The sequence below is a fragment of the Colias eurytheme genome, chromosome 29 (genome assembly GCF_061535395.1).
Source record: "Colias eurytheme isolate Ceu_HAF_F1 chromosome 29, ilColEury1 Martin Lab GWU primary, whole genome shotgun sequence".
NCBI classification, from domain to species: Eukaryota; Metazoa; Arthropoda; class Insecta; order Lepidoptera; family Pieridae; genus Colias; species Colias eurytheme.
The window spans coordinates 2,362,041-2,377,948 of NC_143008.1; the positions used below are offsets into that span (position 1 = coordinate 2,362,041).

General features: G+C 36.0%; 2 protein-coding genes across 2 annotated transcripts in view; one reads left to right on the forward strand and one right to left on the reverse strand.

Annotated features, from left to right (window-relative positions):
- Positions 1-1,897: 1,897 nt before the first annotated feature.
- LOC149896087 (uncharacterized) lies at positions 1,898-12,845 on the reverse strand. Its single transcript, XM_090117974.1, has 11 exons — positions 12,468-12,845; positions 11,613-12,362; positions 11,075-11,204; positions 10,454-10,521; positions 8,781-9,111; positions 6,875-7,128; positions 6,269-6,332; positions 5,788-5,917; positions 4,609-4,779; positions 3,152-3,363; positions 1,898-2,550 (listed from the first exon to the last, which is right to left on the reverse strand). The coding sequence occupies exons 2-11, from the start codon at positions 12,355-12,357 to the stop codon at positions 2,019-2,021; spliced, it is 2,637 nt and encodes an 878-aa protein (XP_089974100.1). The 5' UTR covers positions 12,358-12,362; positions 12,468-12,845; the 3' UTR covers positions 1,898-2,018.
- Positions 12,846-14,259: 1,414 nt separating this feature from the next.
- The window catches only part of LOC149896088 (uncharacterized), a 50,164-nt gene continuing 48,515 nt past the window's right edge, over positions 14,260-15,908 (forward strand). The window contains exon 1 of the mRNA XM_090118428.1: positions 14,260-14,495. The gene's annotated coding sequence lies outside the window, so the exon portion shown is untranslated. The remainder of the gene's footprint in view (positions 14,496-15,908) is intronic.

Sequence of the window (15,908 nt, forward strand, 5' to 3'; positions counted from 1 at the left end):
TTTGTTAGTTTGAACGTGCTAATCTCAGGAACTACTGAACATATATCAAAAATTATTTCACCTTTGGATATCTAACTACGTGATCTGAGTGCTATCAGGTATATATTCACCATTATGGGTGTATATACCACGGGCGAATCCGGGGAGAACAGCTAGTTAGCAGAATAAGGCCAAAATAAAACAGCATATAAAAAACTTAATAATTTTATTATGTCCATTCTTTTTACAAATAACAACAACCTTACATTATTTAAAAATAATTATTGCTACCTTGTGATAGATTGTAGGCAAGTTAGTGCTTCAAACAAAAAAATACAGGTAAAGACAATTCGAAACATTTAAGAAAAATCTTAAGACATTTTATTCAATTTTTTCTGTTCATAAAAAGTTTTAATAAAGGTATTCTTTAACCAATAAATTGGCTTTTTATTATTTTTCATATTTCCTTAGTGAAATTCGGTTTACCACCACCTTACATCTAGTACCCGCAAAAACAAAAACCTTTGAAAGACGACATATTATTTACATTAAAATGTAACATTTGGCTGATGTTTTATATAAAATAGGTTGTTTTATCGACAAAATGGCGTCTATCTTTTGTTCAAAATTTATCAAAAACTGCTCAGCAGTTTAGGTATAGCAAACATATTATTTGACCGGCTACTCACGTGCCTACAGCAGGGGCAATATTGGAATTGTACCCTTAATAATTGTGATGTGTATAGACAAGCAGGGGCAATTTAGAGAACAACTGAAATTGCTCCGACCGTCCAACCGAGATTGTTTGATATACCAAAACTGCTGAACAGTTTTTGTTAAATTTCGAACAAAGACTTTACTATCGCTTTGAGTGGTACTTGTATTAATAGTTCTCACTCCTGGAGGAAAATCAAGATCTTTCTTTTACTCTAAAAATCGACTTTCACCATTTTATCAATGTCATATGAAACATATATTTGTCTCTTTTTTTAGTTGACATGACAAAAAATAAAAAGTTGCATGTGTCATTTGATATTTTTGTTAATTATTATTTTCATAATACAAAATGTATTAAAACTCCGATATGTATTAATTATATCATTGTTTTTCTGTTATAAAAATATAGAAGAATACTTTTTAGTTTTTACAATAAACAACACATTTTCTGGGGCATATCTGCGCTCAACACAATTTTTTATACAAATCTAAGCAACTCATTTTTTTTATTGCTCATATTAATATTGCTGATTTTATATAATTTATTAATTATTGCCTTAAGAGCCGATTTTTCAATCCTTGGTTAAAATTTATCCGTCCAATAAAGTATTACACGAACATTTTAAAATGTCACCTGTAAACTGTCAAATACGGACAATTAGAATACATTTTTGAAATGGTAGTTTATGACGTTATTCAAAGAGTAAGTTTTAACCAACTGCAACGATTGAAAAATCAGCCCTAAATATTTTTATAAAACAACAATTTATTTTTTTCATATACCAGCATCGTACATACATAAAACAAATCAAGACATAACTGTCAGCCATTTCATTGTAATATTATTTTCACATTATTCTGTACCTATGAAAAAAGTAAAATACCATAAAAATAAAAAATACATAACCAAAAACTATATTGTGATGGTGGAAAGGATAATAGTGCATTTTAATTTTCAAATAAATATAATACGTAACCAGTTGCCATTAAAAGTCGACAAATAAAAACTAAATTTAAAAATCCATTATGCCTCAAAAATAAAAAACAAAAAAAAACTCATGACGTTACCGCATGGATAACGCATGCATGTATACTTCTTCATGCATTCATAATATGTGTGATGAAATTATAACTATGCATACATGCATAATTCGATATGAATGCATAAACATGCATGATCACGCATAAGACTCTGCATGAATGCATAACTATGCATGCATGCATAACTTCACTTCCAGCATAACTCCGCATGAATTCATTAGCACGCATGAATGCATAACTATACATGCATGACTATGCATGAATGCATAACTATACACGTCCTACGCATGCATATGCGACTCCAAACCGAACGAGTCGAGTCGAACCAACTGCGTCCCGTGTATCGTCCGCACATGAATTCTCAAATAACTCGGCCTCGTAAAGAATTTATAACAAATATGACATTGATATTTTTTCAACCCAGTATGGGTTTCTAAATGTCTTTTCAACTTTCCCCTGGTGATAAAGCCCTTTCCACACTGCTGACAAATAAACGGTTTTTCCTTCGTGTGTGTGAAACTGTGTAGTTTTAAATAATAGTGCAGTTTAAAGCCCTTATTGCACACATTGCAAATATATTTTTTTTCCTCTTCTTGATCGATGTTTTCTATCGCGATTTTTGAACCGTGGCTTTTGAGATGTTCCTCTAAATAGTAGAAATGTTGGAAAACTTCGCCGCATATGTTGCACACGCGGCTTCGTTCGTCTGAGGGGATGACGTCAGAGAGGTTGTGCGTTTCCCCCTTTTTGGGTATTTTTCGCGCGTTTTGTAACACCATCGCTAGGATTTCGTTGCGGTTCTCTTCTTGGATGCTGTGAAATATAATTTTTTGTATGTTAGTTGCTAATATATGTATATTTTGGTGTAGATATTAAGTATTATCAAGTATTTTATCATCATAATGATGTTTAGTTAAATTAAAGAAGACGAATTGGTTTAAACCTTGATTGCAAGTAAAAATACATAGACAAGTTACTTTTATGAGCAAAATATCACATTTTATCACTTATTCACTACTTTATCTGAATCTAGAAATCAATACACTAAAAAATTTACATTCTTAATCATCCTTAAATATTTAAAAATCTTCAATATAAGAATATTTTTTATTACTATTGAATAGAAACAAAAAATTAACCAATATTTTCAATTTTTTGACGTGACAACGTCTTATAATTCGATAGCGCCGGCTGCACGCACAAAAAACATGACTCATGCGGCGTTACCTCGCTCTGAGGCGTTCCATGTAAGGCTTGAAGTGCAAGCGAGAGCGCGGAACGAGTGACAAAAAAGCACAATCGGACGTTGTCATGTTCAACTATCGTCAGTAAACCGACTTTACAGACAACCAATTTTTTCGTCATTTTTACGCAAAACAACACAAAAAATAACAAAAAATCTCAAAAAACTTACACGCCCTCCCTCTGATGCGTAGCCAGGTGCATTTGCACATGATACTTAGTATTGAACATGTGCGCACAGACAGGACACTCGTACTTTAGTATATATTTATCCACGCTATGACTTATTATATGCCGTTGCAGTTTACATCGAGCGCTGAACGATTTCGTGCAAATATCGCATATGTACTCGCGTTCCGGCTTGTGGTTCTTCCTGTGGTATATCTGGAAAGGATGGACGGAATGTGATGTTATTTTTAGGTGCTTGTTGAAAAAATTATAAAGTTCAAGCTATTTTACAAGGTAGATAAATAGTTTTTAAATGTTAATGTTAATAATAAATAAACTATAAAGTTAAAAAAGACAAATTCATGAAATTATTGTATTTACACTGAAACTTGATAAGTGAACAAAGGTTGAATTAAATTAAATCACACTCGTAGCGCTCGTAGCACACTCGCCACACTGTAGCCACTCGTAGCGCTCGTAGCACACTCGCCACACTGTAGCCACTCGTAGCGCTCGTAGCACACTCACCATACTCTGTAGCCACTCGTAGCGCTCGTAGCACACTCACCATACTCTGTAGCCACTCGTAACGCTCGTAGCACACTCGCCATACTCTGTAGCCACTCATAGCGCTCGTAGCACACTCACCATACTCTGTAGCCACTCGTAGCGCTCGTAGCACACTCGCCATACTCTGTAGCCACTCGTAGCGCTCGTAGCACACTCACCATACTCTGTAGCCACTCGTAGCGCTCGTAGCACACTCACCATACTCTGTAGCCACTCGTAGCGCTCGTAGCACACTCGCCATACTCTGTAGCCACTCGTAGCGTTCGTAGCACACTCGCCATACTCTGTAGCCACTCGTAGCGCTCGTAGCACACTCGCCATACTCTGTAGCCACTCGTAGCGCTCGTAGCACACTCACCACAATCTGTAGCCACTCGTAGCGCTCGTAGCACACTCACCATACTCTGTAGCCACTCGTAGCGCTCGTAGCACACTCGCCATACTCTGTAGCCACTCGTAGCGCTCGTAGCACACTCGCCATACTCTGTAGCCACTCGTAACGCTCGTAGCACACTCGCCACTCTCTACCACGTCTCGTAGCGCTCGTCGCACACCCACCATGGACTGCCGTCTCTCGTAGCACACTCACCACAATCTGTAGCCACTCGTAGCGCTCGTAGCACACTCACCATACTCTGTAGCCACTCGTAGCGCTAGTAGCACACTCTACCACGTCTCGTAGCGCTCGTAGCACGCTCACCACACTCTACCACGTCTCGTAGCGCTCGTAGCACGCTCACCACACTCTACCACGTCTCGTAGCGCTCGTCGCACACCCACCATGGACTGCCGTCTTTCGTAGCACACTCACCACAATTTGTAGCCACTCGTAGCGCTCGTAGCACACTCATCACACTCTACCACATCTCGTAGCGCTCGTAGCACACTCACCATGCTCTCCCGCTTCTTGTAGCACTTCCCGCACACGCTACACACGTAGGGGCGCGCTTGGCCCGCGTGGGTCGCTTCGTGCGCGTGTAGGCTGGTTGCACACTGCACTTCGAGCAGGCAGAAATGGCAGCGGTATTGGATCTGCTCGCCCTCGTGCGACTTTTTGTGTATCTGTGCACGAAATTATCCATTAGATTCAAGTTTCTAGAAAGTCAGGTTCTGATATGGCAATAATGCCAATTATAAAGTACAGGATAAAGCCGATTTTGACTTGGTAAGGTAAAGAAAGTATTTCAATAAATGAAATAAGAGATACACTCAAGAAAAAAGGCAAAGTAAACATTGTGGACAACTTTGAAACCAGCAAAGTTACTCATAAAAATGGTAGTCCGGGATCCATCGCCCATTTTTGCAAGTGATTACTATCAAGCTAATTATTCGTGAGTAGCTTTATTTTGATGAGATGCCCAATAATTTCATGTACGAAACTCTCGATTGTGGTAGCTTACAGAGGTAACAATGATAAAAATTTTTGATTTGACGGTTCTCAAATATTTATTACGCAATTTGTAGGACAATATGTCTGTTGAATTATATAAGTATTAAATAAGTGAAAATAAAAAAATCTGCTGGTTAGTAATCATTTATGATGACTTCGTTATCGATAAACATTGGAAAGGGGGACTCTTTGATCAAACCATAGATTTTGTAGGACAAATATTTTTTCGAATAATTTAGATAATTATCTTGAGATTGAACAAAAAAAAACATTCAGTTTGTAATTAATATTTGAGAACCATCAAATCAAAATATTTTATCCTTGTTTCCTCTGGTAGCTACCACTATCGAGAGTTTCGTACATGAAATGATTGGGCATCTCATCAAAATAAAGCTACTCACGAAAAATTAGCTTGATAGTAATCACTTGCAAAAATGGGCGATGGATCCCGGACTATGGTAGTGATAGGCGTTTTTGACATGGCATGGCAAGGTAATTTATTATTTATTTAATATTATTTAAATTTAGCCAGAAGAGGCAGTTGTATTGGAAACGCTCGCTCACATATGACTTTTACATTTTCTTTAATTGCACGAGCGAAGCTGCGGGTTGCAAGTGAGTTGCTTTAAATTCTCTTATACTTTTACCTCGATACAATTAAAAATTTTATGTGTACGCACTTGCAAAGTGTCCAAATGCAGGAACCGCTTGTGACAGTACTCGCATGCGTGCGGCCTCTTTCTGTACTTTTTCGTCTTTTTCTCGGTTAGCTTTTTGGAATGCTTCTTCACAGCCTTTTTCACTTCCTGTCTGAAATAAATAAAAAAATATGTTAAACTTTTGGAAAATAATTAAAACGGCTGCATCGTTTTTGATAATAAAATTAGATTCATTATGGTTTTACTGTGCAGCATTCATATACCTTTATTGTGTACCAAAATCAATTATAATTATTTGAATTTTGGTCAATTTACTGTCACTCTGTTCGCACATATTTCAGAAACGGCTTAACACACTCACCACTCACCATTTCGGTACGATTTTCAGTGTCCAACTAGTTTTCACTAAAATTGATTGTTTATTTTATTCCAAGCAAAACGCCTTACATACAAACATACATTTTTTTTATTGTTACCACAAAATAAATAAAATCACACTCACTTACTATCCTCCTCGCCTTCGCATTTAATTTCTGCATCTACATTTTCTTTTTTTACATTGTCATCTGCAAATAAAAAAGGAATTAGTTGACTAGATACAGGGAGTGAACCTAAATACAGGGTGTTTTTAGAGATGTCTTACGAATGTACAGGCAAAACACATTTTGTCATATTATGCCGGTATACAGCCGGTAACAGCCTCACAAAGGTAATTTTGTGAATGCCCATGGGCATGGTGTCACTTCATTAGGTATTCATATAGGACTAGCTTACCGCACGCGGCTTCGCCCGCTTTGTCTAAAACCTAATAAATTATATACTAAAACCTTCCTCTTGAATCACTCTATCTATTAAAAAATACCGCATCAAAATCCGTTACGTAGTTTTAAATATTTAAGCATACAAAGGGACATTGGGACAGAGAAAGCGACTTTGTCTTATACTATGTAGTGACGATTTTTTGAGATGTATACAGGGTGTTTTTTTATAGATGAATTTCCGTTCGCCAATGAACAGGCTGTGTTTATGTCATACCTACAGTGAGGTCAAAAAAATTTTTTTCGACATTTTTTTTATTTTTTCCAACTACCCTCCCAAAAAAACTTACCGTTAATAGCTTCCGGATGTGTCAACACATGTCTGTGCATCTTGCTAGCGGTGATAAAGCCGACCCCGCACACGTAGCACTTGTACGGCCGCTCGCCCGTGTGCGTACGCATGTGTACACGCATGTACGACGCGGTGCTCAGCCGCTTGTCGCACACGGGACACTTTGTGCCGGTCGTGGGGGGTGGGGAGGGGGGAGGGGAGTCGATTTTGGACGTCCAAGTGTTTGAGGGGAAGTAGTCGGAGTCGGAGTCACTGGAAAGACGTAATTTAGAAAATTAATGACTATAGCACTGGCTGAAAATACTACATGTATCAGATAAAGAGAAAGGAAAAATTTATAAGCGTTTTTGCCTTGTCTCCACATAGGCATAAGAACTCATAAAAACATTTGGTACGACCCAGCTCTTTAATCAATAAAAAGTCGGATCAGTACTTGCTGAGTTACTACACGTTTAGATATAACTTTATGAGACTCGGTAAAAACTAGCCTATATTACTCCAACCTCGGTAGGCTAGCCAGTTACTTCCAGACTCAAAAATTACGTCGTACTATTCTAAACAAACAAATGCACTTTCGCATTTATAGTATTACTAGCTAACTGCCCGCGGCTTCGCCCGCTTTGTCTAAAACCTAATGAATTATATATAATTAGAAGAGGATGGTTTTAGTATATATACTAAAACCATCCTCTTGAATCACTTGTTCTATTAAAAAAACCGCATCAAAATCCGTTGCGTAGTTTTAAAGATTTAAGCATACAAAGGGACATAGGGACAGAGAAAGCGACTTTGTTTTATACTATGGTGTGAATAGATGCGTCAAGAACTACCTCCTTTAAACTATTTAAAAATACATGATACAGCACGTCGATTATTACTTTGCAGTCTTTTCAGTGATGTTTACAAAATTAACCTTATATGGTTTATGCTATTTGTTCCTGACTCTGGACTATTATTAAATAGTTATTTATTATATTCACTTTCTTTTTTGGGAGACCCACTAGACCTCTCTAACTCTTAACCGCCTCCTTGGTACAGTGGTTGACGCGTGAGCGTAGCACCGAGGGGTCCTGGGTTCGATTCCCGGTGGAGACGAAGAAAAAAAAAAATGTCTCGGTCTGGTAGGACACAGAAGGCTGATCACCTACTTGTCCCTAAAAAGAAAATCGATCAGAGAAACAGATGTATAATGCATCTGCCCCTTACCCCACTAAGGGGACACGGGACTTCACACTAGGCCTCTCTGAATTACATTAGACAATACATTAGAGTTAAGCCATACTAACATCTAGACAAAAATAACAGTCAAAAGTAAAATGTCTTAAAAACCGGCGTTAAGAGGAGGCTCCCTTACATAATTTCTGGCACTGAGAGACCGGTTAAAACTTAGACCGCTACGGTAACGCTAACACAGCCGTAATAAAGTTGAATATCACAAGTGCTCTTTGATCGCGTTCGAGCTCGAAACTAAATCTCGTAAGTCTCAATTCTTATTTCGTTTATAACTAAAGTAATAATAGATCTAGAGAAAAAATATCTTGGGATTCGATAGTAAACCATATTTTCTTACTGTTAAGATTTATTTTAGACATAAAGTCCAAGTAAATCTTTAAAAAAATGTAATAATCCTAAGGCATAATTTTGGAATAAAAAATGAATCGCCCGAAAATGTTACAATTACGTAACTGTCTTGTACATGGAAAGAAAAAGACCCAATAAATCATATACTAAAGTTCCATTTTGATTGTATGTGTGACTGTTTCAGAATATTAATGCAAATTCACATAAAATTTAGGGAGCCTCCCCTTAAATTAACTATTAAACATCAGACCACTACCTTCAGAGCTATTTATAATACCAATTCCATTCCCATATATAATAGCTAACTACAAAGCAATACTCACTTATCCTTAACACTCAGATCGTCTCTTACATCATCGTCAACAATCCCATCATTATCGGCACAGTCGTTCTGATCCTCAGTCTCCTGTTTAATCTCTACCCCGTCCATAGAAACTTTGACTTCCTCTATATCTATCTCCAATTTGCACGCTTTAAGTTCGGCACATTCCTGGTCTTGACTTGGACCTTGGTCCTTTGGCTGGTCCTTCGAGGGCATGTTCGGCCACTCGTTGGTCCACAAATCCTCCGTTTTCGGCTTAGCCTTTTCCGCTTCTTGTTTCTCGCGTAGTTGCTCTTCCAATTCCTTTAGGTAGGGTAGTATTGCGTTGAAATCTGTAAAAAAAACATCCATACTATTAATATACTATGTATTTTAAAATTATAAATGCGAAAGTAACTCTGTCTGTCTGTTACTCAATCACGCCTTAACTACTGAACCAATTTTCATGAAATTTGGTATAAAGATATTTTGATACCCGAGAAAGGACATTGCTACTTTTTACCCCGGGAAATAGGATAGGTTTTATCCCGGAAATCCCACGGGAACGGGAACTATGCGGGCTTTTCTTTGAGTGCGCGGGCGAAGCTTCGGGTGGAAAGGTAGTTATTTTTTTTTTTTGTGTGGTGTCTCTCAATGTTAGCCAGAAGGGCTTCTACATTTTAACGCGGACGCGGGGGTGAACTGAAGGTTCACCCTGGTAGCGACATGCACAACGGCGTCCCCCCTTGACGGGGACCACGAACCTCGGCTTGAGCTGTCGCTTGAGTGGAGGAGGCCAGAAGGGCCCTAATCGGACGGGGTAGAAGGTAGTTATCTATAAGTTAGGTTATTATCACAAGTTTTAATAAAGAATAGGCTTGTCAGTTTTGATTGCGTTTTGATTCATTGGACTTGTTTGATCAGAATGACAATTAAAATACAAGAAAAACTTGACGAAAACACTTGGCGCAGCGCATGTGATCTATACTATCTATACTAATATAATAAAGAGGAAAGGTTTGTATGTGTGTATGTATGTATGGTTTTCACGCATAAACTACTGAACCGATTATCATGAAATTTAGCACACATATAGAGGGTAACTTGGATTAACACATAGGATAGGTTTTATCCCGGAAATCCCACGGGAACGGGAACTATGCGGGTTTCGTTTGAAAACGCGGGCGAAGACGCGGGCGAAAAGCTAGTTAATACTAATATTATAACGCTGAAGTGTTTGTTTGTTTGTTTGAACACGCTAATCTCAGGAACTTCTGGCCCGACTTGAAAAATTCTTTCGGTGTTAGATAGCCCATTTATCGAGGAAGGCTATAGGGTATATAATATCATCACGCTACGACCAACAGGAGTGGAGCCACGCGGGTGAAACCGTGAAGCGCAGCTAGTAGATTCATGAAGTTTTACTAAGTTTGCCAGCTTTTAAACAAAATATGTTCTAAGATTGTCTTTACTAGTAAAGAATATAGATATCTTATATATAAAATTCTCGTGTCACAATGTTAGTCTGCATACTCCTCCGAAATGGGTGGACCGATTCTCATGAAATTTTCTGTGCATATCGGGTAAGTCTGAGAATCGGCCAACATCTATTTTTCATATGTACCACGGGCGAAGCCGGGGCGGACCGCTAGTTATGATATAATATGCCAAATAAACATGTATTTCTTCACATACCATATGGCTCTCCTTCCAATTTGTCTTCTGCGTGTTTTTTATCAAAATGCCGTGTTAAAAGTTCGAACCTGAAAAGAAAGAAATACGATTAAAATAGTAAACATAAATATGATTTGTCCATTCAATTCTAAAAACTAAAACTGTAGATATTTGTACAACAATTCATAATGTCTTAGGGGGCGACCATAAATCATGTGAGGTGTTTTAGGTGGGGAGGGGATCGAGACAAATCTCATTTAACCTTACGTTAGGGAGAGGAGGTAGTCTCAGCAAATATAACGCAAAAAATTGAAAAAATAACTTCACGTGTTTTATGGATGCCCCCTTACATTAATTTTGACCGCCTCCTCGGTACAGTGGTTGACGCGTGAGCGTAACACCGATGGGTCCTGGGTTCGATTCCCGGTGGAGACGAAGAAAAAAAAATGTCTTGGTCTGGTAGGACACAGACGGCTGATCACCTACTTGTCCCTAAGGAAAATCGATCAGTGAAACAGATGTATAATGCATCTGCCCCTTACCCCACTAGGGGACATGGGACTTCACTTACATTAATTTGAAAATGCTCCGTATATGGCCACCCTAAGTGGTGTCCAACATAAAAGGAAATAATAAATTTACCTATAAAACTGTCTATAACAGATCCTACACTGATACTGAACGGAGAGATGAAACCTCTTGTTATGCCTCCCCAGTTTGCTTGCCGTGATGAAGGATTGGCCACACTGTTCACAAGTGTAGGGTTTCTCATCTGAAATACATGTTTATATCGTTATTTTATTAACAAAATAGTTCTTATCTATAGTATTATTATAAAAGCTCTGAGTTTGTTTGCTTGGTTGAATGTGCTAATCTATGGAAGTACGGGTCCATTTTTTAAAATTATTTTAATGTTAGACTTTAATTAAGGAAGGCCATAGGGCATAGACCACAATATATCTTCACCCTAAGACCAATAGGAGCGGAGTAATATGGGTAAAACCATGGGTAAGTAAAATAAAAATTTAAAATTTTTTGAATTTAAAACAATAATTAATCATAAGATGATTTCAATATCATGAACTTACAAAAACAACCCCTAATAAATTGATTAACAAATAATTGGGGTGGGGTATATTTTTCGAATCCCGGATCTTAGACTATTATAATAGCTGCTTACCTGTATGTGATCTGACATGTAGCTTCAAATAATAACTTAACGAAAACTGCTTTTGACACGCAAAACATTTGTAAATTTTCTGTAAGTTCATTAGCTCTTGTTTCTTCTCATTGTCCAACGATTCATTGCTGACATTCTTGTCGTTAGGATCGAATTTACTTTCCTTTTCTGTTTCATTATTATTCGTAAATTCTGATGCCTTTTCGTTACCTATATACCCGTCTTCTGGTTTAATTTCCGGATCTAAATTCTTCTCTTTTTTCAGCTTCTTCAATTTCTTTTGTTCCTTTTTCAATTTTTTCTTTTTCAACTGGTTTTTTATCCTCAAATCGTAGCTCGTTATTCTATCTTTGTGTGTAGTGACGTGGGTATCTAATTCTCTTAGTGTAGAATAACGTATATTACACACAGCACAGCCGTAAAACGGAAAACCATCTTCCGTTATCTTTTCCGAGACGAAACCATTCTTCTTTTCCTTTTTCACTTTCACTTTACTTATCTCTGGCTTGATATCAACGCTTGTGTCTGTGTTTTGTGCTGTCCATTTTGATACATCATTTGATTGGTTAGTTTCATTACTATTTGGTATATTTGAACTATCTTTATTATGAAGATAAGGGTTTAACTGTTCTGCTTTTATTGCTTGTGGATATTGACCATTTCCAGATGTATAATGAATATAATTATAATTTGTATATGAATAAGAACCCAGTGGATCTAAATCTGATATTACTGGTTCAACCATGTTTCCTAAAATGGTAAAATATAGTTTTATTAGCCAACTTGTTCAACTAATTAGAAGTCATCTACAATCGTAAATGTTGTTGTTCAAATGTTATCAAAATATTTATTTACCGTTTGTACTTTTGCAATGTTTACAAAACTTTTGTATTTAAAATCGAAAATAATAAAGTTTATAACATATAAAGAATAGGTATCCGCCATACGGTGCGTATCATGAAAAATAATCGATACGTTGAACAACAAGGAAAAAACGCGACAAAAACTCGTCAGACGTCAAAAAAAACTTTGAAACTTAATTGTTCAAACGTAAAAAACACTCGATATTCATACACTTGCACACCTAAAACAATTACTATACACTCGAGAATACATTTTAAAAAACTACAAATGTATTTAATGTAAATAAAGTGATTTTAATAAGCATTTTAAATATCGAATTATGATATTACTTCACATTTTTTACTTCGCGTGACTGAACTTTGACGAACATCAAATGTCAAACTGACATATATAAAAATTGTGTGCAATGTTGCTAGTACAAAGAAGCGTAAATAATATTTTAAACTGAAACCACCTTGGAAACCACAGTTCAATCTCAATCTCAAACTCAAACATTTTATTCATTCAATTTGTTATGAGACACTATGAGATTTCTTTTAGAAGCACGTTTAGCAGGCAGTTTATAAAATTACTCGATAAATACGAGTAATATTTACAATTTCTAAGGGTATAATTTTATCCAGCATCCGAATTTTTCCATTTTGCAAATGATAGGAATTAAATATTATTTATATACTTAGAACAACTGTATCGTGCAGCTCTTAATTTACCACAGGTCATAAATAAAACAAAATTTACAAAAATGTGTAATTTTAAAATTATTTTCATACAGTTACCGTTTACTAATATTTCGTCACTATTTCTGTAATTATTCGTGTATTACATATTTTCATTTTAGTACACTTTATTGAATTATTATTTTAATTATACATGCAAATTTTCTCAGGTGTAGAAAATATTGTGTAAAAGTAAAAAGAATCATAACACACTTCCTAGTTGCTGTAGTAATTATAAGTGAATAATACTTAAAAGTATTTTGCTAATTCGCAGACATCAACTCCTCTTGGTAAATGGTATAGTGGTTAATATGTTAGAAAAGAAATATGGAGGTCGTGAGTTTGATTCCCAGTGAGAACACAAACTGATACAGTCATGTCGGTAAGTCGTAGCTACTGTGTACCTACTACCACAGACTAATAATAATATACTACGTATACAACTACTACCTACCCCATGTAGGTACTTTTCAACCGACTTGAAAAAAAAGGGAAGATTCTCAATTCGAATGTTTTTATTTGTGTTTGTTACCTTAGAACTTTCAACCGGCTGGACCGATTTTGATGATACTATTTTTATTTGTAATCTAGTGTCTCGGTTGGACCCATTTAAATTTTATCCTGTTCGAAGCATTTAAAGGCGTTCTCGTTTTTGTTAAAAAATAATAGTTATTGATAATATCTTCTCTGAATTCGTTTTTTGTTATTTTATAAAGGAAACTTCAGCAAAAAGAATAACTATCGTGACTTGTGATTAACACAAATTACTTAATTCTATCATTTCAAAAGAGTTAGGACCATTGTAAAAATATATAAAAATAGTTCTTATTGTTAATAACAACAAAGTTTTTTATTCATTGAATAAATTGTCTTACGACGTTTTGCCATTGTACGCTTGAAGATTATAAACACAGGACGTGTATAGGAAATATATATTTACTGGTTTGAAATAAGGTCCTATTTTGCATTACCGTCGTTACAGTTACATCATTTTGTATCTATGTGTAAAACACATATTTGACAGCCAGTAACTTACTTGCTCTGTGCCACAGTGCCAGTAACGCGGGAAAGCGTACTGTATTCAGTCGCGCGGCGCGTTCTATATTCAAATTCAAAATTCCTTTGTCTGATGTACATGAAGTTTAAAAAAAAGTTTGTTTTATAGTATAAAAAAGTGCCAGTAAATCTTAGCAGTGAATAATTATTATGTGAAATGAGAAGTTTAAATATGTAAAAAGAAAAATAATAATTGTTCGATTGGTTTTTTAATATCAAGGAATGGATGAATGGAAACTGCGCAGAGGTATGTACTACAACTCTTTAACTATACTAATATTAGGGCAACTGATAAGATTTGATACTTTTTTGGAATAATTTTTTCAGATTTTTTTTCTTCGACTTTACCACTACAACAGTAATCTAAAGGGCTCGTCTTTAGTACGATTACGTTTCGCTAGAGCGTTGATTTTTTTTTTAGTTATAGTTCTAAGTTTGTTAATTAATTTTGTAAAGTTTCAACTTGCGGAAACCATTACTTTTCAAGATATAATTTTTTGAAATTCAGAAAATTTGGTTATTAATTACGACGTTTTTGACAGCTGACGTTTCGTTCACTGTAATTAATGACTGATTCCTTTAATAAATGTGTTTTTACGGTTAATATAAAAGCGCAAATTAAACAATTATGTATAGAAAAAAAATATGATATAAATATGTATATTTTACTTTACAAATCTAATACGGTAAATATCAAATAAAAAAATATATATATGCAATAACGAAACGTGAGCCCATTTTGTGTGGCGAGTGCCAAAAGCGACTTTAGGGTGATTCCCACTAAAACAAAAAAAAACTACGTAGGTTAAAAAACTATAAAACTGTTATCCTTAATATTCAAATAGGTAGCGAGGAGCGAAGCGACGAGCGTGTTAGGTTAACTCTTGAACTGCCGCACGAGCCGAGCGAGCGAAGCGAGCGTGCCGCGGCAGCGGCCGGCGAGTGCCAGAAGCGACTTAAGGGCGATTCTCAAAATAATTTTCATTCTCGATTTTCACAAAAACTACGCATTTTCGTAGAAAAAGAAAAGCAGTTTATTATGAAAAGTCACTACCCGGTATCGATTAGACACCTCAAAATAATGAAATTCGGGGATCACGAGTCGTAGTGTTAGGTTGGCATGAGAGCAGTGGACGGAGCCCCAAGGGGCTCCGTCGACTGCTCATTTGTATGTATTTTATACTGGGCTAGTACTAGGTAGAAAATCTAGCACAATTGAACACATACGAATGGGTATGGTTAGAAAATTAATAGTATTCCTAACCTCAAAATCAAATTTTACAAAAAAAAAAAAAAAACTCGAAAACTATGTATTTCCGCAACTTCCCCCCTTCAGGGGGGATATATAATCCCCCTCCCCGCCCCTCCCCTCCCCCTCAACCCCAAAAAAAAAAGTAATTATACTAAAGTCCTTCCATCTAAAGTACTAAAATAAACAGTAAAATCACAGTCATTCGTTGCTTTTATAATATTATAAAGTATCGTATTTTAATATCGTATTTAGTATTATTTTACATTTATTTATATTATGAAATGAAACTCATTTTAAACTTTTAAATGTTTGCGGGTTTTATCCTACTAATATTATAAATGCGAAAGTTTGTGAGGATGTGTATGTGTGTGTTTGTTACTCTTTCACGCAAATACCTACTACTGAACC

Excerpts from the sequence above, each read along its gene's own strand:
- LOC149896087 (XM_090117974.1), bottom strand. The coding sequence starts at position 12,357 with ATGGTTGAACCAGTAATATCAGATTTAGATCCACTGGGTTCTTATTCA. Across the intron at positions 7,129-8,780 it reads GATCTGAGTGTTAAGGATAA|TGACTCCGACTCCGACTACT; the intron begins GTGAGTATTGCT and ends ACGTCTTTCCAG. Across the intron at positions 4,780-5,787 it reads TGCATTTGGACACTTTGCAA|ATACACAAAAAGTCGCACGA; the intron begins GTGCGTACACAT and ends TTTCGTGCACAG.